General features: G+C 27.5%; 2 protein-coding genes across 4 annotated transcripts in view; both read left to right on the top strand.

Annotated features, from left to right (window-relative positions):
* The window catches only part of LOC109602828 (four and a half LIM domains protein 2), a 126,186-nt gene that overhangs the window by 69,760 nt on the left and 35,812 nt on the right, over positions 1-20,614 (top strand). For all 3 annotated transcript variants that reach the window (XM_049966733.1, XM_049966732.1, XM_049966734.1), the window contains 3 exons: positions 984-1,143; positions 1,227-1,388; positions 1,441-1,722. In XM_049966733.1, the coding sequence (XP_049822690.1) occupies positions 984-1,143; positions 1,227-1,388; positions 1,441-1,722 (604 nt within the window). The remainder of the gene's footprint in view (positions 1-983; positions 1,144-1,226; positions 1,389-1,440; positions 1,723-20,614) is intronic.
* On the top strand, positions 17,607-20,261 carry LOC109606345 (uncharacterized). The gene is made up of 3 exons (XM_049966736.1): positions 17,607-19,323; positions 19,376-19,482; positions 19,873-20,261. Exons 1-3 carry the CDS (start codon positions 18,066-18,068, stop codon positions 19,936-19,938), a joined length of 1,431 nt encoding a protein of 476 aa, XP_049822693.1. The 5' UTR covers positions 17,607-18,065; the 3' UTR covers positions 19,939-20,261.

The raw sequence follows: 20,614 nt of genomic DNA on the forward strand, positions 1-20,614 counted from the left end.
TAAAATAATAGATTTAATTCTGTTTCTAATTTATCTGTTGAATTACTGTTTTTATTTTTATATTGTTATTTTTTATTTATTTAATTTATATATTTTTGCAATTTAATTAATTTATATATAAATATGTTTAAAATATTAAAAACTGTGTGTTAAAAATTATTTTTCTTATTTTTAATTAATTAAAAATTGTTTCAAATATTTTTGTTTTATTAATTTTTTTATTTATTATAATTTTATATTATTTACAATTAAACTAAAAGAATAATTAATAAAGGTGTTCAAAATATTAAAAACAGTATTAAAAATTAATATATTTAATTCTGTTTTTAATTTATATTTATTATATTTTTGTTTAAATTATAAATAATTAAAAAATAAATTTTTGAATGTGAAATAATTAGATTAGTTATTTGTTATTAATTTTTTTTTTTAATTTTATTTATAGTAAGTTAATATGTTTCGAATATTTTTATATTATTATTTAATTTTTTTAAATTATTTAGAATTAAATTAAAAAAAAAAATAAAATATTAAAAACAGTTCAAAATTTTAGATACGACATTTAATTATCTCTTTAATTTACATTTATTTTATTTATACTTATTTTTTTTTGTATAAGAATAAGTTAATAATTTGATATAAGAAATGGTTTCAATTATTTTTATATTATCATTTTTTATTTATTTCTAGAACAATAAATATATGTGCTTAAAATATACAAATGAAATACAAATTAAAAAATTACCAAATATCAAACAAATTTAAGGTTTAAAAATAAAAATAATAATTATAATGTTTATTTTGATCTTATATTTTGTTTTTATTATTTAATAAATAATGAATAATAATATTTATAATAATTATTTATTATAATAATTTGTTCTAATTGTAGAAAACAAAATATGTGTATTTTCTTTCATTAAATAAATTATTTAATGATTTTTTTTATAGAGGCTAATACTATTTTTTATTATTCTTTACAGAAAAACCTGCACGAACTGCAAATGTGCGAGGGACTCCCACGAAGTGGTGCCGGAAAATGGGGCCAGGTCGCGACTGGGCTTGGTCAAGAACATCGACGGTCTGGACGCCAGAACTTTGGGCTACACCTTCGTGCCTCCCGGTTTGACATCCGCCCGACAGGTAAATTCAAATCGCAAACGTTACATCACACCATTTTCGAACGCAAATCCGCAATCAATCAATTTGTCCGTTTGTCCGTGCAGGTCGAACAGTATTATTCCACACTGCCTTCACACGAAGTTCCGAAACTGGGATCAAAGGGCGAATTGGCCCGGAGTCAAAGATTAGTCAGGCAGCTGCCGAAACAGGATCTGGCGCTGTCCGCTTGTAAATTCGTCGAGCCGGAGTACACCGAGAGTTACAAAGTGAGTTTGCGGACATGAATTGGGGGAACTTGACTAATGTTGGCGTTTTTAGGACTTCATATCGGGCAGGAACGACGTGGCCTTAGACGTGGGGGTGGCCAAGCCGGCGCCCCCCAACTCCATGTGCACCTTCTGCCAGAAACCCATTCAGAACCAGCAGATAAGCGTGGCGGCTCCGCGTCTGGGCACCTGCCTGTGGCACCCGGGCTGCTTCAAGTGCACGCAGTGCGAAGACCTGCTGGTGGATTTGGCGTACTGCGTCTACGAGGACCAAGTCTATTGCGAGAGGCACTATGCCGAAAAGATGAAACCCAGATGCGAAGGCTGTGATGAGGTAGGTGTCTTGATTAGGATTCTGTACGGAGGTACCCAAAGTAGCCTATTATTTTTGAAGATGATAAACGTTATTGGGAGTATATGGCACCGATTGTCGATGCATGAAATCTTAACTTCCGCTCACGTTTTATAATTTGATTGGGATGTGGGAGTAAACGACAAAAACAATGACTAAGAATCGTCATCATACGCCCATAGAAAAGTCAATTGTACATTTTTGCCAGCTTCCACCTTAAGTTTCCCTACACGTAATCAATCAATCTACCCACCAGGAGTTTAATACATTTATTGCAATTTATACTAATTAGTGCCTTAGATCTGTAATCATATAATTACAGTGACATGTTATAATTACCAGCTAGCACAACTAAATTACAGTCTCTGCACGCAATTGCATGGTATTCATGCAAATGTAAAATGAATTTAAATCAGCAAAGAACAGTTTTTAATGCACTTTTTATTAAATGTCTCTATGTAAGTCCTATTTTTAGAGTCATTACAGTCCATTTCGCGCCTGGTGAAAATGATTGCCAGTTTAGTTCCTACTTGTGCTAATCGTCTCATAACAGCATATCTGTTAAATTCATAATATCCACACGACTTGTCACACGCACAGCCGAACCCAACGAATGTATTTCGATCGATTTTGCAATTTATTAGAAACGTCTCGGCCCAGATACGTCTGCATTCGATTTATGGTGCATTTTTAGTTAAATTGATGCACCACGTTTAAAAATATCCAACCCTCGTTTATTATTAGAATGGACTCCAGTACGGTTAACATATGCGTTTTTAATCTTCATAATATAATCGACTAGAGCATCGATATCGTTTGCCGAAGACGCTCTAAGAATTCCTCGTGCGTTGTTTGCTCACTCGTCTCGTCGGTTGTGATAACGATTTCATTTTTTCGTTTTGAGTGTTGATTCGTTTCTTTTTAGTTGGTGAGTACGCTATTTGACTTAAATATATATTATAAAGGTCTTTAAATTGTATCAAATGGACAATAAAAGTATTGTATTAACGTAATTATTAGATAATTAAGGATGTTAATAAAAAATGTATTTTTAATACATCATTCATATCAATTTATTTATTATTCATTCAATTCTATTCTTAATTAAACTGTTAACTATTATATATAATAATATTGATAATTTAACATTTGAAAACGAATGTAATCCAAAAAATTTTTTTATGAAATAAATATATAAATGATAATGATGTTTGCATTGTCTTAAATGAAGAATAAATTGTAATCTGATATTCAGAATTAATTTTATTATCAGACAATTATGAATGTTAATAAATCTTTAATGGTATGAATAAATCATACACAATATTTTCTTTTGATGTAATATTACAATTACCCTTACATTAGATAATTATAGAAGTTAATAGATCTTTAATATTTTATAATACATGTTTTCATCACAATTTCTCTTTTTTTCAGTTATTGAGTAAGTAATTTAATTTTAAATAAATAAATGAACAAATAAAGCATTGAAGAATTTTTAAATTATTCTAAATGAAGGATAAAATGTAATTTAATATTATAATTATGCTTATTTTAGTTAACTGTGGGTGTAAATTTTATTTTTCTAAACAATAGTTTAAAACTATTTTAGTTAATCTTTTGAATCTATGCTTTGTTTTTAATTTATTTTCATATTGAAAATATTTAAACTGTTAAATGAATTTTGAACATAGTTTTTCTGTCATTTTGTTTCTTTCCTGTTTTTGAATCATTTAATATTAAATAATAAAACAGTAATCTTTAAATTGTTCCAAATTAGGAATAAAATTTAATGTAATAAAATAATTAATGATATTATTTATTAATTATGGATGTTAATCTTTAATTGGATTTTTCTATTGTTTAGATTTCAATTAACCTTTTTTAATATATTATATATTATTTGGATTGTATTATTTTTACTTAAGCTTTTGAATGAACATAAGTTTTTCTGTCACGTCAATAGTCAATAAATAACTGATAAAATATTCTTTAAATTATACTAACTAAGGAATAAAATCTAATATAATATTGTAATTAATATAATTATTAATCAATTATGAATTTTAATAAACATTAATTATATTTTCCTGAATATAATTAATATTTTATTATTTTTTTTTTAATTCTTTTACATTCACTTTGAAATTTGTTTATTTTCACATTAAAAATACACTATCATAAAAGTTATTATGTCATTTCATTTCTATTCAGTTGGTGAACACTCATTAAACATTTAATAAATAAATAAATGATAACAAAAGAATTTTTAAACTGTTGTAAATGAGAAATAAAATATAATGTAATTTATTATTAAAGTTTTTAGCTCAAAACGTATTAAGTTAAACTTTTTAATCCATGTTTTGAATTTTGACTGTTTTTACATTAAAAATACACTTTTATTCATAAAAATGTTTATGTCATTTCATTTCTATTCAGTTGATCCATAAAGCATTTAATATTAAATAAATAAATAAGTAAATAGTAATATTATAATATTTAAATTGTTCTAAATGGGGAATAAAATGTTGTAATAATAATATAATATTATAATTAATTCGTTATTAATGTTAATAAATATTTAATTATACTTTCCTGAACTTACCAATATTTTTTTATTCATTTAAATTTATTTATTATTGAATTGTTATTGTTTTAAGTTCAGATTTATTCAGTTAAACTTTTTAATCTTTGAATTTTGTTGATTTCACATTGGAAATACCCTTCATAAAAATTTTTGTCAGTTTACTTCTATTCAGTTGATATTAAATAAATAAATGTTAAGACTATAATTTTGAAATTGTTATGAGTAATAAAATGTAATGTAATATTAATTAAGACAATTATTAAAAATATTAATAAATCATTAATTATATTTTTCTGAAAGTAACCAATATTTTTCATTATTCATTTACATTAGTTTATTATTAAAGTAAACTTTTTAATCTGTACTTTAAATTCTGTTTATTTTCACATTGAATATACACTTTTATTTATAAAAGTTTTTGTGTCAATTCATTTATATTCAGTTTGCAATTCATTTAATATTAAGTAAATAAATAAATGATAAGAAAGGAATCATCAAGGTGTTGTAACTGGGAAATAAAACATAATTATAATCAACATTATTATTAGATAATTATGAACGTTAAGAAACATTTATGTAAAATTTGTCAATCGGAAAATCATAAAATTAACGTTTACAGCCTACACAACGTGATTATTTAAATATTTTTGGTGTTTACATTTAACAATCACAAATATAATGTTTAATATGTTGACCTTTGTTTTATTATTACTGGGAAATCATCATGTCACACTTACAAAACAATATTATTTTATAATTTTACCGTTATTTAATTTAAATATTATGCATGGTTTTTCTATAAAAACAGCTAATATCCTTAACTTTTTTATTAGTAATTATAGTAAATTATATATAATTATCAGGTACATTATTGTTATTATTGTTTACTTCTTGGTTACATATACCTATTATAATCAAACATTGTACCACAACTTATGACTAATTTCCTTCTTCTAATTTCCGTGACTTGTTACTCAGGCAATCGGAAGTGGCCCATTTCACACGTATAATCGCATAAGTGCTTTGTTAATAGTTTAATACACTATTTTCTAAGTATGCTTAATTACATCTTAATTGAATAAGAAATCATAAAACATTGCTGGTAAAATTAATGAAAGATGATCAAACATAAAAATATTAACAAAAAAATTATAACCAATATTGTAATAGCGGATTAAATCTTGGAGTACATTGTTCAATTCTCTCTGAACCTGTTAAGCTATTTCTTGAAGGTTATTTATTGGTTCCAGATTTCTTATGCGTTACCCCAGAATGTCCCAAAGACATTCTATCTCCCAAATTATTCTCTTCAAAGACATTTTGAACAACTCTGGCAGTGTGTGATCCTGAAATATCTTGTTGTAAAGTGAAATTTGGTCCATTCTGATTCATGACAAGTAACACGATAGGTTGGAGAATATCGTCAATGTATTGCCTCACCATAAGGGAATCGTTTGCCAGGACGTGGAGGACTGTACGTTGGTTTTGAAGTTATACCGCCCCATACTATTACAGATCCTCCTCTAAAGGCTCTTCTCTCAGCCACAGTTGTATGCAAATATCGTCCTCCTCGGAGTCTATTAAAATATTAATATTTGTTGAAAATACAACAAACAATAAATACCAAAATTGATTTATTTAGTTGTTGTACTAATTTAATTATTTAATGTATTTGTTGGCCAGATAAACGTTAATTTTTTTATTTTCCCATTCGCAATCAATAATTATCGTTCGATCGAAACTGTCCGATTGACTCGTTGATAGTAACAGTATTTTTCTCAATGAACGTATTTTTAGTTTACGATTAATTTTAGGCGGACCAGTGCCAGGCATGTATTTACATTTTTCCGCTGCCAATCGTCGTGTTATTCGAAAATTTTATTTTGTTTTCGTGGTGTCGTGTGAATATGGATTTTATTACGGCACTTTTTTCGCATCGCTTGTCTTGTCACTTTATAAATATCGGGCGCGCTCGCTCTATAAATAACGAATAAAAATCGACTAGAGAACGCTAGGCGTATAAATCTAGAGAAACGGCGAAACGGCGGACCCACCTGTGATTTATAATAATGATGCACATGCGATATGTAACATAAACTGCGTAACGCCTGTGGAAACTATTACTATATTATCGCGGGATGACGGTGATTTAATAATATTGTGCACTTTAAATAGACGGGGAAAACGGAAATGCGCTCTTTTTATTTTATTTTCGTTTCGACGCCCAATTTGTCACCTTAATTATCTTTGAAATAATTTTAACTATTTTATATTTAAACGATTTATATGACTCACGAACATTTTCTATCCATAAATACCGTCAAATTGTTGATTCTGTATGAGTTATTTTTGTTTTAACTTTTACAAATTACATCCATTTATTTAATATGATTGATAACACTGCTTTACAGATTTTGAGAATATGTGCATGATACATTTTTAGAAACATAAATTTTCTAGGATTAAATTTTATGTAAAATGTGATAATATTATTAGTTTTTATATGTTTTTAAAGTATACAAATTGTAATTTATTAATTAAGTCACATATTGGTCAGTAAAATCTGTATTCTTGGTAAGGACTTGTAGAGAATATAGGCGAATATTTTAAATCGTTGTATAACTATAACAGTTTAGAAAATTTAATGTAAAAATACCATTATATTTTGTTCTCCTTTCATACTTGATTTGATTGAAGATTTGGCCCTTGTTCCTATTATCTTGATCCATTATTTCCATAGACATCCAATTTTGTTGAAAATTTTCACTTTGTTTATCATTTTCAGCTTCTAAATTAGTCATATAGTAATTCAAATGAAAGTGCAGGTAATATATTTTAAAAGCATATGCACATATGCAGTATAGCAGTTTTAAAAATAGTAAATTCTTAACAATTTTTACAACTCTCTTGTTTCTAAAAAAATATGAACCACAGTCATAAATGACAATCAAATTCGTTATCTCTAAATGGTTGTACGACTTCCGTTATTACAGTCCAGAAATAATGCCTTAACATTATCTCTTTCTTTTAATCCAGGTACCTAATTTAATTAATAATTAAATTTTGTTGAAGATGCACCCTCTTCATCTTTTTCAGTTAAATTAGAGGCAAAAATATGTAGTCGAATGTGTAGGAATTGCATTTTTGAGGACATATTGACACCTTTACTATAGAAGTTATAAAAATAGTAAATTCTTAACAATTTTTTACATAATTATCAACTCTGTGGTTTCCAAAAAAATATGAACCACAGTTTTAAATGACAATCAAGATTGAGCATCATTTCCATTTAATTTCCCGACGAATTCATCATCTCTAAATGGTTGTACGACTTCAGAACTGAGAAAATAGTGTACTCTGATTTTTCCTACTTTTTATAATAAGTTTCCTTTATTACAGTCCAGCAATAATGCCTTAACATTCTCTCTTTCTTTTAATCCAGGTACCTAATTTCATTAGTAATTAAATTTTGTTGAAGATGCACCCTCTTCATCTTTTTCAGTTAAATTAGAGGCAAAAATATGTAGTCGAATGTGTAGGAATTGCATTTTTGAGGAATATTGACACCTGTACTATAGAAGTTATACAAATAGTAAATATTTATCAACTCTCTTGTTTTCAAAAAAATTTGAACCAGAGTCTTAAATGACAATCAAGATTGAGCATCATTTCCATTTAATTTCCCGATGAATTCGTCATCTCTAAATGGTTGTACGACTTCACAACTGAGAAAATAGTGTGTACTGATTTTTCCTACTTTTTATAATAAGTTTTCCTTATTACAGTCCAGCAATAATGCCTTAAACATTCTCTCTTTCATTTAATACAGGTATCTAATTTCATTAGTAATTAAATTTTATTGAACATGCACCCTCTTCATTTTTCAGTTAAATTAGAGGCAAAGAAATCTAGTCGAATGTGTAGGAAATGCATTTTTGAAGACATATTGACACCTGTACTATAGAAGTTATAAAAATAGTAAATTCTTAACAATTTTTTACATAATTATCAACTCTCTTGTTTCCAAAAAAATATGAACCACAGTCTTAAATGACAACCAAGATTGAGCATCGTTTCCATTTAATTTCCCAACGAATTCGTCATCTCTAAATGGTTGTACGACTTCAGAACTGAGAAAATAGTTTATTCTGATTTTTCCTACTTTTTATAATAAGTTTCCTTTATTACAGTCCAGCAATAATGCCTTAACATTCTCTCTTTCTTTTAATCCAGGTACCTAATTTCATTAGTAATTAAATTTTGTTGAAGATACACATCTTCATCTTTTTCAGTTAAATTAGAGACAAAAAAATTTAGTCGAATGTGTAGGAAATGCATTTTTGAGGACATATTGACACCTTTACTATAGAAGTTATAAAAAATAATAAATTCTTAATAATTTTATACATATTTATCAACTCTCTTGTTTTCAAAAAAATTTGAACCAGAGTCTTAAATGACAATCAAGATTGAGCATCATTTCCATTTAATTTCCCGATGAATTCGTCATCTCTAAATGGTTGTACGACTTCACAACTGAGAAAATAGTGTGTACTGATTTTTCCTACTTTTTATAATAAGTTTTCCTTATTACAGTCCAGCAATAATGCCTTAAACATTCTCTCTTTCATTTAATACAGGTATCTAATTTCATTAGTAATTAAATTTTATTGAACATGCACCCTCTTCATTTTTCAGTTAAATTAGAGGCAAAGAAATCTAGTCGAATGTGTAGGAAATGCATTTTTGAAGACATATTTACACCATTACTATAGAAGTTATAAAAATAGCAAATTCTTAACAATTTTTTACATAATTATCAACTCTCTTGTTTTCAAAAAAATATTAACCACAGTCTTAAATGACAACCGAAATTGAGCATCATTCCCATTTAATTTCCAGACGAATTCGTTATCTCTAAATGGTTGTACGACTTCAGAACTGAGAAACTAGTGTGTGCTGATTTTTCCTACTTTTTATAATAAGTTTCCCTTAACACAGTCCAGTAATAATGCCTTAAACATTCTCTCTCTCTCTTTTAATTTGGGTATCTAATTTCATTAGTAATTAAATTTTGTTGAAGATGTTCACCCCCTTCCTCATTTTTAGTTAATATAGAATCAGTTTAATCTAGTTGAGAGTGTAGGAAATGTATTTTCCGAATATATTTAAAAATAATTGCACCATAAAGAAGTTCATTGTGTCAACTGGTGCAATTTATTGTGTGTTGTAAAGTTGTAACACGAATTTTGGACTTAATTAATAACAACAGTCCCGACAAATGGCCAAATCTAAATTTAACCACCCACTCCGACACAATGCGGCGTTTGTTTTGGTTCGTTTATTTTTCCCCCCTTCGAGATTTGTCGCGGTGCCAAGCGGCACTCTTGCACGGAACCACCTGGCCTCGGACATCGGGTTCCCCGGCGAAGTTTCGCGTTCCGCCAACCCCCGCGCTTTGGCGGGGTGGCTTCGCCTCCCCCGTGGCACGGCGGACCGTCGTGTGGATGCAACCCGAGCCCCGGTCCTTTTTTGGCCGCTCCACGTACGCACAGTCGGTCAGCTGTGCGGAGGACGGCGCGACGTCGACCGACGGCGAAGACGCTTCGTGGCGGGCCGACGTGCGGGCCGTGTGCAGCGGCTAAATTGAAACAATATTATAAAAGATGCCGTTTTAAAATTCGCGAAGCGACAGGAGCGTAGCCGGAAAGTTTTCAGTCGGAATATGTGAACGTTCCACTTAATCCGGTGTGACGTGCATTTAAATAACATGGATCAAAATGATTCAGGGGACATCCCAGCCAAGATTATTTTATTGTATTATTTTTTTAATATTTCTAAATTTTTAATCCTGTAAAAGGGTTTCTTAGCAATTTTTCTAATTTTTTTATACATTTAATGTTAATCTAAAAGTTATCTCAATATTGGAGCATAATAATGAACAAGTTGAACATAAAAGGTTTTGCATAATTTAGTCCAATTTTGGTTGTTAAAGATTTTTTATTGTTTAAAACTAATTTCATTAACCTTTATGAATCTTATAACAAGTATTTTATAATTTAAGATTTGAAAAAATTTTGAACAAATTTTGCTGCTAAAACTTTTTAAATAATTTAGACCATTTTTTTAGTTTTTTATCGCATAAAATTTATTTCATTTTCCTCTCAATTATGGAGTTTCATTACAAGATTTTTTTTATTTAATTAAAATTTAAAAAATTGGAAATAGAAAGTTCTCAATAATTTATACTAATTTCTGTTGTTAATATTTGTTACTACTTAAAACAAATTTTTTCATTCTCTCAGTTTTGGTATTTTATTAAGTAGTATCTTTTATTTAATTAAAATTTTGAAAAATACTAATTTTTTTATACAATTATTAATAGAAAATCAAAATTTTAAATATATATAAATATTTTTTAAGTTATTAATAAACAAGTAATTTTTTATTTAATTAAAATTTGAAAAATTGAAAATAAAAGGTTTTAAATTAATTTCATCTTTTTCTAAATTTTGTTACGAGTATATTTTTATTAAAATTTGATAAATTGAAAATAAAAAGTTCCAAATAATTTAGACTATTTTTTGTTGTTAAAAATTGGTATTGTTGAAGTTTTTATCTAAATTTTATTTTTATTTTATTAACTATATATAATATTATTTTAATTTAAAATTTTAAAAAACTATTTTTATAGACTTATTAATCAAATTTTTATACAAATATATATTTTGGAATATTATAAACAAGTATTTTTTATTTAATTAAAATTTGAAAAATTGTAAATAAAAGGTTTTAAACAATTTAGATCAATTTCTGTTTTATTTTTTTATTGTTTAAAATTAGCTTCATGATAAAATCGATCATTTTGTAATTTAAAAATAGTCGCACAGCTTAAAAATCCATTTTCTCGAACACTGCCACCTCATTATTTTTATATCCATGGAAATTTTTTGTACCTACTCATACTCAATAACTTTTAACACATTATTTTTCAATAATAAACGTGTGATTTAATCATTCATGTAAATTAAGACATTTTTAACAATTTCGAAGTTCATATTAAACTTTTATTGAATCATTTTTTTAATTAAAATACAAATTAAAATAACCAATCGATTATAATTGGAAAGAAACTAAAATTTTGAATATAAAGAATTTTCTGAATAATAATTAAATTTTTTTATGGAATTCTTTTAAATTATATAGAATAATGAATATTTACCAATTCCCTCATTTCATTCAAAATTCAAAAAACTTCATAACAAATACTCCTATATAAAATTTATTTGATGTAAAAATTACTTTTTATTTAATTTTTAAAAAATATATTAATTAATAAGTATTTCTCAATAAGCAACAGTTTTTAAAAGTTTTAAAGCTCATGTTAAAGTATTAATAGATTATTATTTTTAACTAAAATATAAATTAAAATAATTAATCTATCATAATTAAAAGGAAACTAATAACTAAAATTTTGAATGTATATAATTTTCTAATTATTTATATTTAGAGATTTATTCGAATTATTTTTAATAGAATTCTTTTAAATTAAATAAAACAATGTATCACACAACTCATTCTTTTATTTTATTCAAATTTCAAAAGACTTTCTCTATTATTAATCAGAGAAGAAGTGCTTTTTGATAAATATTCCTGTAAAGATTAAAAAATGAAATTTGAAAATTATTTTTTTTTTAATTTGCATTCCCATCTTTAATAATGAAAATTTAAGGATAATTTGAATTATTTTGTCTTATATCTTCTTTAACCACTTAAAATGTTTTGAAATAAGCAAATTTTTAGTTTTTATTACAAAAAAAGTGACAATTTTATGAATAATTCTGACAATTCTCTCGAATAATTTAAAAAATATAGAAATGAATGAATATTTACCAATTTTTTATCTTATTCAAAACTTTTCTACCCTTAATAAATGACCAAAAATTAGTTTGTAACAAATATTCCTCTAAATATTAAAAATACTATTATAACTAAAAGTTATGCAAATATTTTCTATTTAAACTGCATTATCATTTATTTTAAAAGTTATAAAAATGAAATTTTAAGAAAAATTTGAATTATTATTCTTATATCTTCTTCAACAAGAAAGTTTTTTTTTTAAATAAGCAAAATAGATAATTTTTTGTAGATAAATTGACAAATATCAATCTCTGATAATTTATTAGAATACTTTTTTTAAGAATTTTAAAGAAAAATTTTTAAGAAATTATTGTACATCAAACAATGAACATGTACGAGTTCTTTTATTTTATTCAAAAGAGTATCCTAGTCTTTTTCAACAACGTATTTTTTTTTAAATGAGCAAATTGGATGTTTCTTATAGACAATTATCAGTAATACAGTATTCAGTAATTCATTCGAATAATTAATATTTAAGAATTCTTTTAAATTAGATAAAACAATGTATATTTACCCCTTCCTCCATTGTTAATCAAAGAAGAAGTGCTTTTTAATAAATATTCCTGTTAATATTAAAAAATATTCCTCTCTTCATATATATATATATATATATATATATATATATATATATATATATATATATATATATATGAATTTACTATTTAAGAATTTTTTATGTAATTTTTTTATTTAGAACTTTTTTAATTTTATTCCAAATTTAAGACTACATAATAATAATTATATATTTATTAATTTTATAATTTTTGTTTATGAAATTTTTTTTCGATACTTTTTTTTAAAATTTAATAAATGGTGTAAAAATGATTTGAAAATATTTTTGAAAATGTCTAAACGTACTTGAACTTAATAAAGTTCACACAAACCGTATAAACCCCGTTATGTGGGACGAGCCTCGAGGTTATTTAACCAATAACCAAATTATGCATTGGTCGTGTCACTTTTTAAATTGGCATCCTCCGCAAAAAATCAACGATAAAACTCGATGTATCAAAAAATAGCTGTAAAAATAGACCGTTTCGATCATAGACTATTTTTATTTTTATATCGAACAAACATAGAGTTGCATTCCTGGTCTGGCAGATTTGTGGTGCTCAGGTAAACACGGTTAAATAAATTGTGTTCTGCACAGTCTAAATTTACGTGGTCGTTTTCAATTAACCTCACGTCACTTCAGATCGTTAAATTGGTTAATCGACAGCATAAATCCACCTAAATTTTTAACGTTCACACGATAATTAAACGGGCCCGTGTGCAAAATTCCTTCGGTAACCCAAGTGCAAATCAGAATCGATCCAAACGCGTGTTCGGGCACGAAACAATGTCCCGCATTGTCCCATCGAGGCGCATAAACGTGCAATTTCGGCAAGGTTCCCGCCAACCGTCCACCGAAACGCCTTGACTCGATTCGGGCGAAGCGCGTGGGCAACTTTTGTTCTTAATTGGTGAAAAACGAATTTACGAACAAGGGCCACCCACAATTCGAATTGATTCATCTGTCGGCGTGACGAAAAAATCGCCCGGACGTGGCGAAAAGAGAGAAAACCGACGTGTGGGTCCGCAATTCTGAGCCGCACCCACTTGTTTTAATGAGAAGGGTTTTCGCGATTTTTTCGTGCACATGGCTCGGATGTTTTGGGTAGAAAGGCCTCCGACGAGTCGAGGCGCAAGGTTGCGATTTTCGCAACGGAAACGCCTGAAATGGTATAAATACGTCGTACCTATTTGGAATGCGTTTTTGGTGTTTGCAGGGTTAAAATGGTGGCTTTAATTGGAAATGTTTTCGGATGCGAAAGACTAATGAACCAGCGAGAGCACTGGCAAATATTGTTTAATAATTCATGTCCTTAATGTGTTATTTGAAGGTGACAGTTGACAGTTCAAAACATTGTATTAGTGCTATAATCACGTTTAAGACATCCATGATTATTTGAACTAGAGTTCACCTTGTGGGTCACATCAACTATGAAAAATTTTTTTTTTATTAACTTGAATATTTAACATTTGAAATTATATAAAAAAATATTTGTTTTTATAATGCATATTTAAAAGCATAAATTATTCAATTATTTTATTTTAGGTAAAAATAGATCTGACATGCATATTGTTAATTGTAATTATTATTTATTTCACTACAATTATTTTAAATTTACAGATATTAATAAATAAACTATTTTTTTTCTTTTTAAATTTAAAAAGTTTATAATTTATTTTTTACAAATTTACTTAACGTTTTAATAATTAAAGCTTTAAGATAAATATTGTTTAATAATGTCCTTAATGTGTTATTTGAAAGTGATAAAACATCGTATTGTACGTTTAAGAAACATAAAAATAATGTTCTAAAAAATTATAAATAAATTTTAATTTAGTATGACTGTAAAATAACATTTTGTTTAAGAAAGAAAATCTCCAATTTCATCCAAATATCCAATTTTAATGTGGAATAAAAATAATTGAGAATATTTTTTAAAGAATTATTTAATCTTGTGTGTGTATTTTTATTAAAAAAATAATATGTATGTCTGTATGTATATTTTAATTAAAATTTTAATAATTGTTATCAATCAAGTTTATATTTTATTTTAAGAATTTTTTTGTTGAAAGATAATTCTATATATTCAATTTATTAAAGAATTTTGAATTATAATAATATTATATTTAGTGTTTAAATATCTTACAAAAATATAAAGAATTTGTGTGTATAAATAATAAAAAAAATCTGTATATTCAATTTTACAAATTTTAAATATAAATATATGATATTTAATCTTAGATTAGATTTTCATAATTTTTGGTAACAAAAAGTAATTTTTACATTATTAATTAATTTTTCTTAGATATTATAAAATTATTATACGTAAATATTATAAGATTTATAATTTATTTTAATATGAATGATAAATGTCTTAAACAAATTAAATTATATATTTCGTATTTTGAGATTTTAAGTATAAATCTATAATTTTTTATTTTATAATCTAATAAAAACAAAAAATTATAGAGATAAATGTTCTCTATTAATTTTATTAAAGTAATTCGACATAAATTTTAGTTTTTTTTTCTTTATATGTGTAATTTTAATTACAATTTTCTTAATTATGTATAATCAATTTTACAAATTTCTCTTAATAGAATTTGAATAATAACAATATATTTTGTATATAAATGTGAATTATTTTAAATAATAAAAATAATAAAAAATATTATATTAAAGATATATTTTTTATATTTTTTTAAAATATTTATGATTTTTAATAATAAAAATTATTTGACATCTTCTTTGGTTATCTTTATTTATATTTTTACTTCATATATGTAATTTTACGACAAAGATAATATTTTGATATAAATTTTCGTATTTATTTTCAAATTTATATTTTATTTTAATATAAAATTTTGTGTAATTAAAATTCTGTATATACAATTTTACAAATTTATTAAATATAATTTGAATTATAATAATATATTTAGTTGGAATATGAATGTTAATCTTACAGAAACATAAATAATTTATTATTTTTTTAGTTTGTGGTAATTTAAATTTTATATTTAATTTTTATATTTTAAGATAAATGTTCATTAAAAAAAATCTGTATATTCAATTTTACAAATTTTAAATAAATAAAATTATTAATCTAATAGAAAAAACAAAAATAATATTTTCTAAAGATATTTTTAAATTTTATTTTTTAGTAAATTAGCTTAAATGTTTAAAAGATTTTATTCCTTTTATGTAAATATTAAAAATAATTTGACAACTTCGTTGGTTTTCAATTTGTTAATATTTTGTTCTTTTTTTCTTTTTTTAATAAAAATTAATATTTTCTAAAAAAAATTTTAAATCATTGAAAATTTTAATATTAAAATTAGTTTGATAACCTCATTTTTTTTGTTCAATATATTTACATATTGTCAATTTTTCTATTAGTTTTAATTTTTAAGTAATTTTTCTTAAATATTATAATTTATTTTAAATTTTATTTAAGAAAATCTAAAAGTTTTTCTATAAAATATGGAGAGAAATTTACTCAATGTTCGATGTAAATTGAATTCGAATAATATTATGAATGTACAAATTTTTTAATCTAATAAAAATATAAAAAATAGAGAATATTTTCTAAATATTTTTTTTTAATATTTTTAAAATTCTAAAAATAATTTGACTTATTTGATTTTTTTAATTTATTTAATTCCAATAAAAAATTACATATAAAGAAACATTTTATTTAAACAATATTTGTCATTTTTGTCTAATTTTCAACTTTTATATAAATACTATCAAATTTATAATTTGATATTAAATATATTGTTTTTTCATTTTATAATTATTTTTTCTTATTTAATCTATCATTTAATCATTTTAATCATCAACTTATCTCATCTCTTTGACAATACAATTTAAAATAGACTTTTTTTACACTTAATTTATAATAATAGTATATTATTAAGTTATTATTATGTTCTTTATTTTAAAATTCATATTTAGACAGAATACTTTGTATTTGAATATAAATATATAATTATTTAACATAATAAAAACATGAAAATATTTTCTAAAAAATTATATTGATATTTTATTATTAATCCTATTTCGCTTTTTTTAATAACAAATTGACTTATTGTAAGTGTTTAAATTTGTATTTTTTAATAAATGTAAGATAAAATAATACTTATTTTTTTCATGTGGTATATTGATTATCTTTTAATAAAAAAAACTGTAAAACTTAGAACTCTCACTTGTACATATTTATTGTCTTCTAATTATTATCAATTAAAAACTTAAATTGTCAGTTAATACAGTTATTATAACAATAATAATTCGATGAACACAATTTATTTTTGATCAAAAATATGTTATTTGTTTTAAAAATAAATTGATCTTAATTGAAGTGATTACACAGTTTTCTCTAGAAAGTTTTGGCGGCATTTTTAACGGGGTAAACAAGGTGTCATTATTGGCCAAAAAGTAATTTGCAATGTAAACTATTTTTAATCGTGTTTCTCGCATTTTAGCCAAGTTTTGGCATATTAACAGCGAACGATGTTCACAATTAGCACACCGAATAGAAAAATAATGCTGCAAGTCAAACGCCACTATTTACAAAACTCCCCGTACACAACGTAAACATGATAAAACCTAGTTTTCTAAAAATAATGTCATTTCAATACAAGAGAATCGACTTACGTATTGTATTCTATTTTAAGTTATCGTGGAACTGGCACATTATTTTAGTTACATTTAGATTATCCAGTCATTAGTTTACTTTATTAAGTTTATCCAAGCAATTTTTTGTTTTAATATAAACATCGAGTGCATCGCTTGGACGTTTTACTGATCCAAACAGATGGGGCGAATTAATAAGTCGGTCCAAAAAGTTGGCGCGTGCGAATCTCCGGTCCAGCGTCTATTCAATCACGAATATTTTCGGTCCTATTATCTAGTTAAATATCAAGGGCGATTATTTTCGCCGCAAAGGTTGTGTACAAAACAGAATTGACACGTTGTTTTCGTTCGATTTGCACCGGCATACGTGCATAAAATTGTCTTGCCGTCGTCCCCCGTTAATTAATTAGGTAACAGTGAATGCAGCCATCGGTTCGGGCCCCGGGGCTCAAATATTGGCAAAACTTATTGTCGCATCTGGTTTATGGCCGCACATGTAGTCACGTATTAGTTCCCATCAAATCGACGTACGAAATTCGTGGGTAAATTTTTTCGAAAACCGCGCCAATCGGTCGTAAGCAAAAAGCGACGAAATGTTATAAATAAATTTTGTGCACACCTCCTGAGTGAATTATGGGCTTGCTTCTCTCCGTTTTGGTGGCGTGCGTCGGATTCGTCGAACTGCTCGACTTCTGCTACAACGTGAGGAGGAACCTGACGCGGGGCAATCAACTAGACCTGGGCCAGGTTAGGAGGCACTATGTGGACAGTCTGAACGCCCGTGACGTAGCTAAGGTCAGTCCGGAAACGGTGCCCCGCATAAGACTGAACAGGGACTGTCTCAGCCACGAGGACATCGAGATCGAAATCAACAAGAATGTGGTGCAGGACAGATCGAGGTCCAGCTCACAAAGGCGCTACCTTGTCACCGAGAAAAAGGAGGTGGTCAGGTCGAGGTCGGCGTCGCCGAGACGGTTCGTGGTCTCGGAGGAGCCTCAGGGCTTGCACAGGTCGCAACATCAGCAGTCCATCCCCGAGTTTTTGTTCTACGAAAAGGACCACAGGTCCCCGTCACCGCACAAAAGGATCGTCCTCAAAGGAGACGAAAGCGGCAGAGGTTCACCCCTACCCCTACCCCAACAGTTCATAGTAACCGAAGAGGTGCTGTCCGAACTACAAAAGCACAACCCCCTATATTCGAAACATGAGATCGAAATACACGACGACTTTTACGATTCCGAAACGGAAATCGCCTTCCCTTCGAACCCGTCCGAAATGTTCGTGGAGACTCAAAGGGACGTAAGAGTTTTCCAGTCCACCTCCGCAAGGACGGAACAGCTGCTTACGGCCGAGCGCAACTCCCCGGCCAGATCCAAGTCACCGTCACCAATACCAAGGAAATGTACGGAGGCCTTCAGGCGGTCGCCCTCACCCTTCCCTTCGTTCGACCTGCTGGCTCCCCGTAACAGTATTTGCACCGAGTTGCTCGACAACCCTCCGGTCAGTGTTTCGGAGGTGGACGAAGAAATGTACTCGTCCAAGTCACCCAGCCCAGTTAGGGTGATTGTGACCGAAACGGAACACAACACCACCCAATTTTGGACCAACCAACTGTTGGTCACAACTCCCAACAAACGCAGATCCCGATCCAAGTCCCCCAGGGATCCCGGTAACAGCTTGGAGCTCCCAAAGCAATCCAGACATCGCTCCAAATCTGAATCCGATGGCAGAGACGTTAACTTGGAAAACAACATCAAAAAGACCTCGTCTCAGTGCCAGGTTTCGGTGGAGGAAAAAACGTCTTACAACTCAAAGTTTTTGAACGAACTGGATGGTGTCAAAGCTAAGACCAGTAAAAAGGGCAAGAAAAAGTCGAGTCACAACAAACAAGGTACGTTTGTTGGCTGACCGATTAGGGGGGTATTACATTGATTGATTTATAGATAAAGCTGGCACGTCCACGGAGGGCAACACCGAGGAGGTTTTGTCTGAGGCGGCCAAAGAGCTGACCAAAAAGTTGGAAAAAAAGAAAGAGCCTGAAGCATTTTGGGTAAATCAATAATTATGGAGGCTTAGATTTGTTTTTGTAGACTTTCATTTAGTAGTGGGTAATATACTATTGGCGTTTGTAAGCTTTTTATTTATTTTTTTTTGTGTACAAGGTCACACTGGACTGACTGCTTGAAGTTTTTGTTTTTTGACGCTCCGATGGTGGAAATCGGGTCGTTTTCTAACAATGTAGTTAGAACTATTTTGTCTGAAAGTATTACATGTTAATTTAAATGTAGACTTAAGAAATATGTTAATCAATGGACATATCACAATATGACACGTGTAAATATCATGGAACTTGGCAGGAATCAAGTTTAATAATTTATTTAAACAACTGTGCATTTCTTATGTAAACGTCCGTTGCAAATGCAAAATTTTAATATTTCAGGATTATTTTCGGAATCATTCTTTGGAACAATGTGTTGATCGCCCCATTTTCTTAATTGAAAAATAAGAATTTCTGGATCTGGGCCAGGTCTCTCCTTGATTGACACGTACATTGCAAATATGCCCCATTCTATCTATTTAAAACCCACCATTCTAGCCTAGAAAAGTCGGTTTGTGACAAAGCTGTTTTTAAACACGTCCGGCTTAATTAATAACTGCTCCTTTTGAAAAGTGGATTTATTACTGATAATGTTTTAAAATTAATATTGATGTAATATTTATTTATATATGGTTTCCAACAAAGTAGAAAGGCATGTTATAATTTAGATTAAAACAAGTTATTCTTGAAACTTAGATCATACTCTGTTTTTATATTTTGTTCAATGTTAGACTGGAAAAAACTGTGTACAACTAATTAAATTTAAATATTCAATTACATTTCATTAATTTAGCTTAACTTGTTACATTGTATCATAGTATTTTTTAATGATAAAACAACAAAAATTGTTACAGATATTATTTCATCCATTCTTGGAAACAAAAATTTGTGTATTTTGACACAATTACTGTATTTTTTAATAATAATTAGACCAAATATCTGGTGTACATTTATTTAAACTAGATTTCCAATTAATCAGCTTATTATTGTTGACCTATAAATACGCACAACATCAAAGACACTAAGTTAAATAGATTTTTCTGTTTGGTTCAGATTTCCTTTCAAAATTTCTGTTTAGCAAAGT

The sequence above is a fragment of the Aethina tumida genome, chromosome 4 (genome assembly GCF_024364675.1).
Source record: "Aethina tumida isolate Nest 87 chromosome 4, icAetTumi1.1, whole genome shotgun sequence".
Taxonomy (NCBI): domain Eukaryota; kingdom Metazoa; phylum Arthropoda; class Insecta; order Coleoptera; family Nitidulidae; genus Aethina; species Aethina tumida.

Bases quoted from the DNA above. Each gene is read 5' to 3' on its own strand.
- LOC109606345 (XM_049966736.1), top strand. From the start codon at position 18,066: ATGGGCTTGCTTCTCTCCGTTTTGGTGGCGTGCGTCGGATTCGTCGAA. The intron at 19,324-19,375 runs GTACGTTTGTTG...ATTGATTTATAG, and splicing joins GTCGAGTCACAACAAACAAG to ATAAAGCTGGCACGTCCACG. The intron at 19,483-19,872 runs GTAAATCAATAA...TTAATATTTCAG, and splicing joins AAGAGCCTGAAGCATTTTGG to GATTATTTTCGGAATCATTC.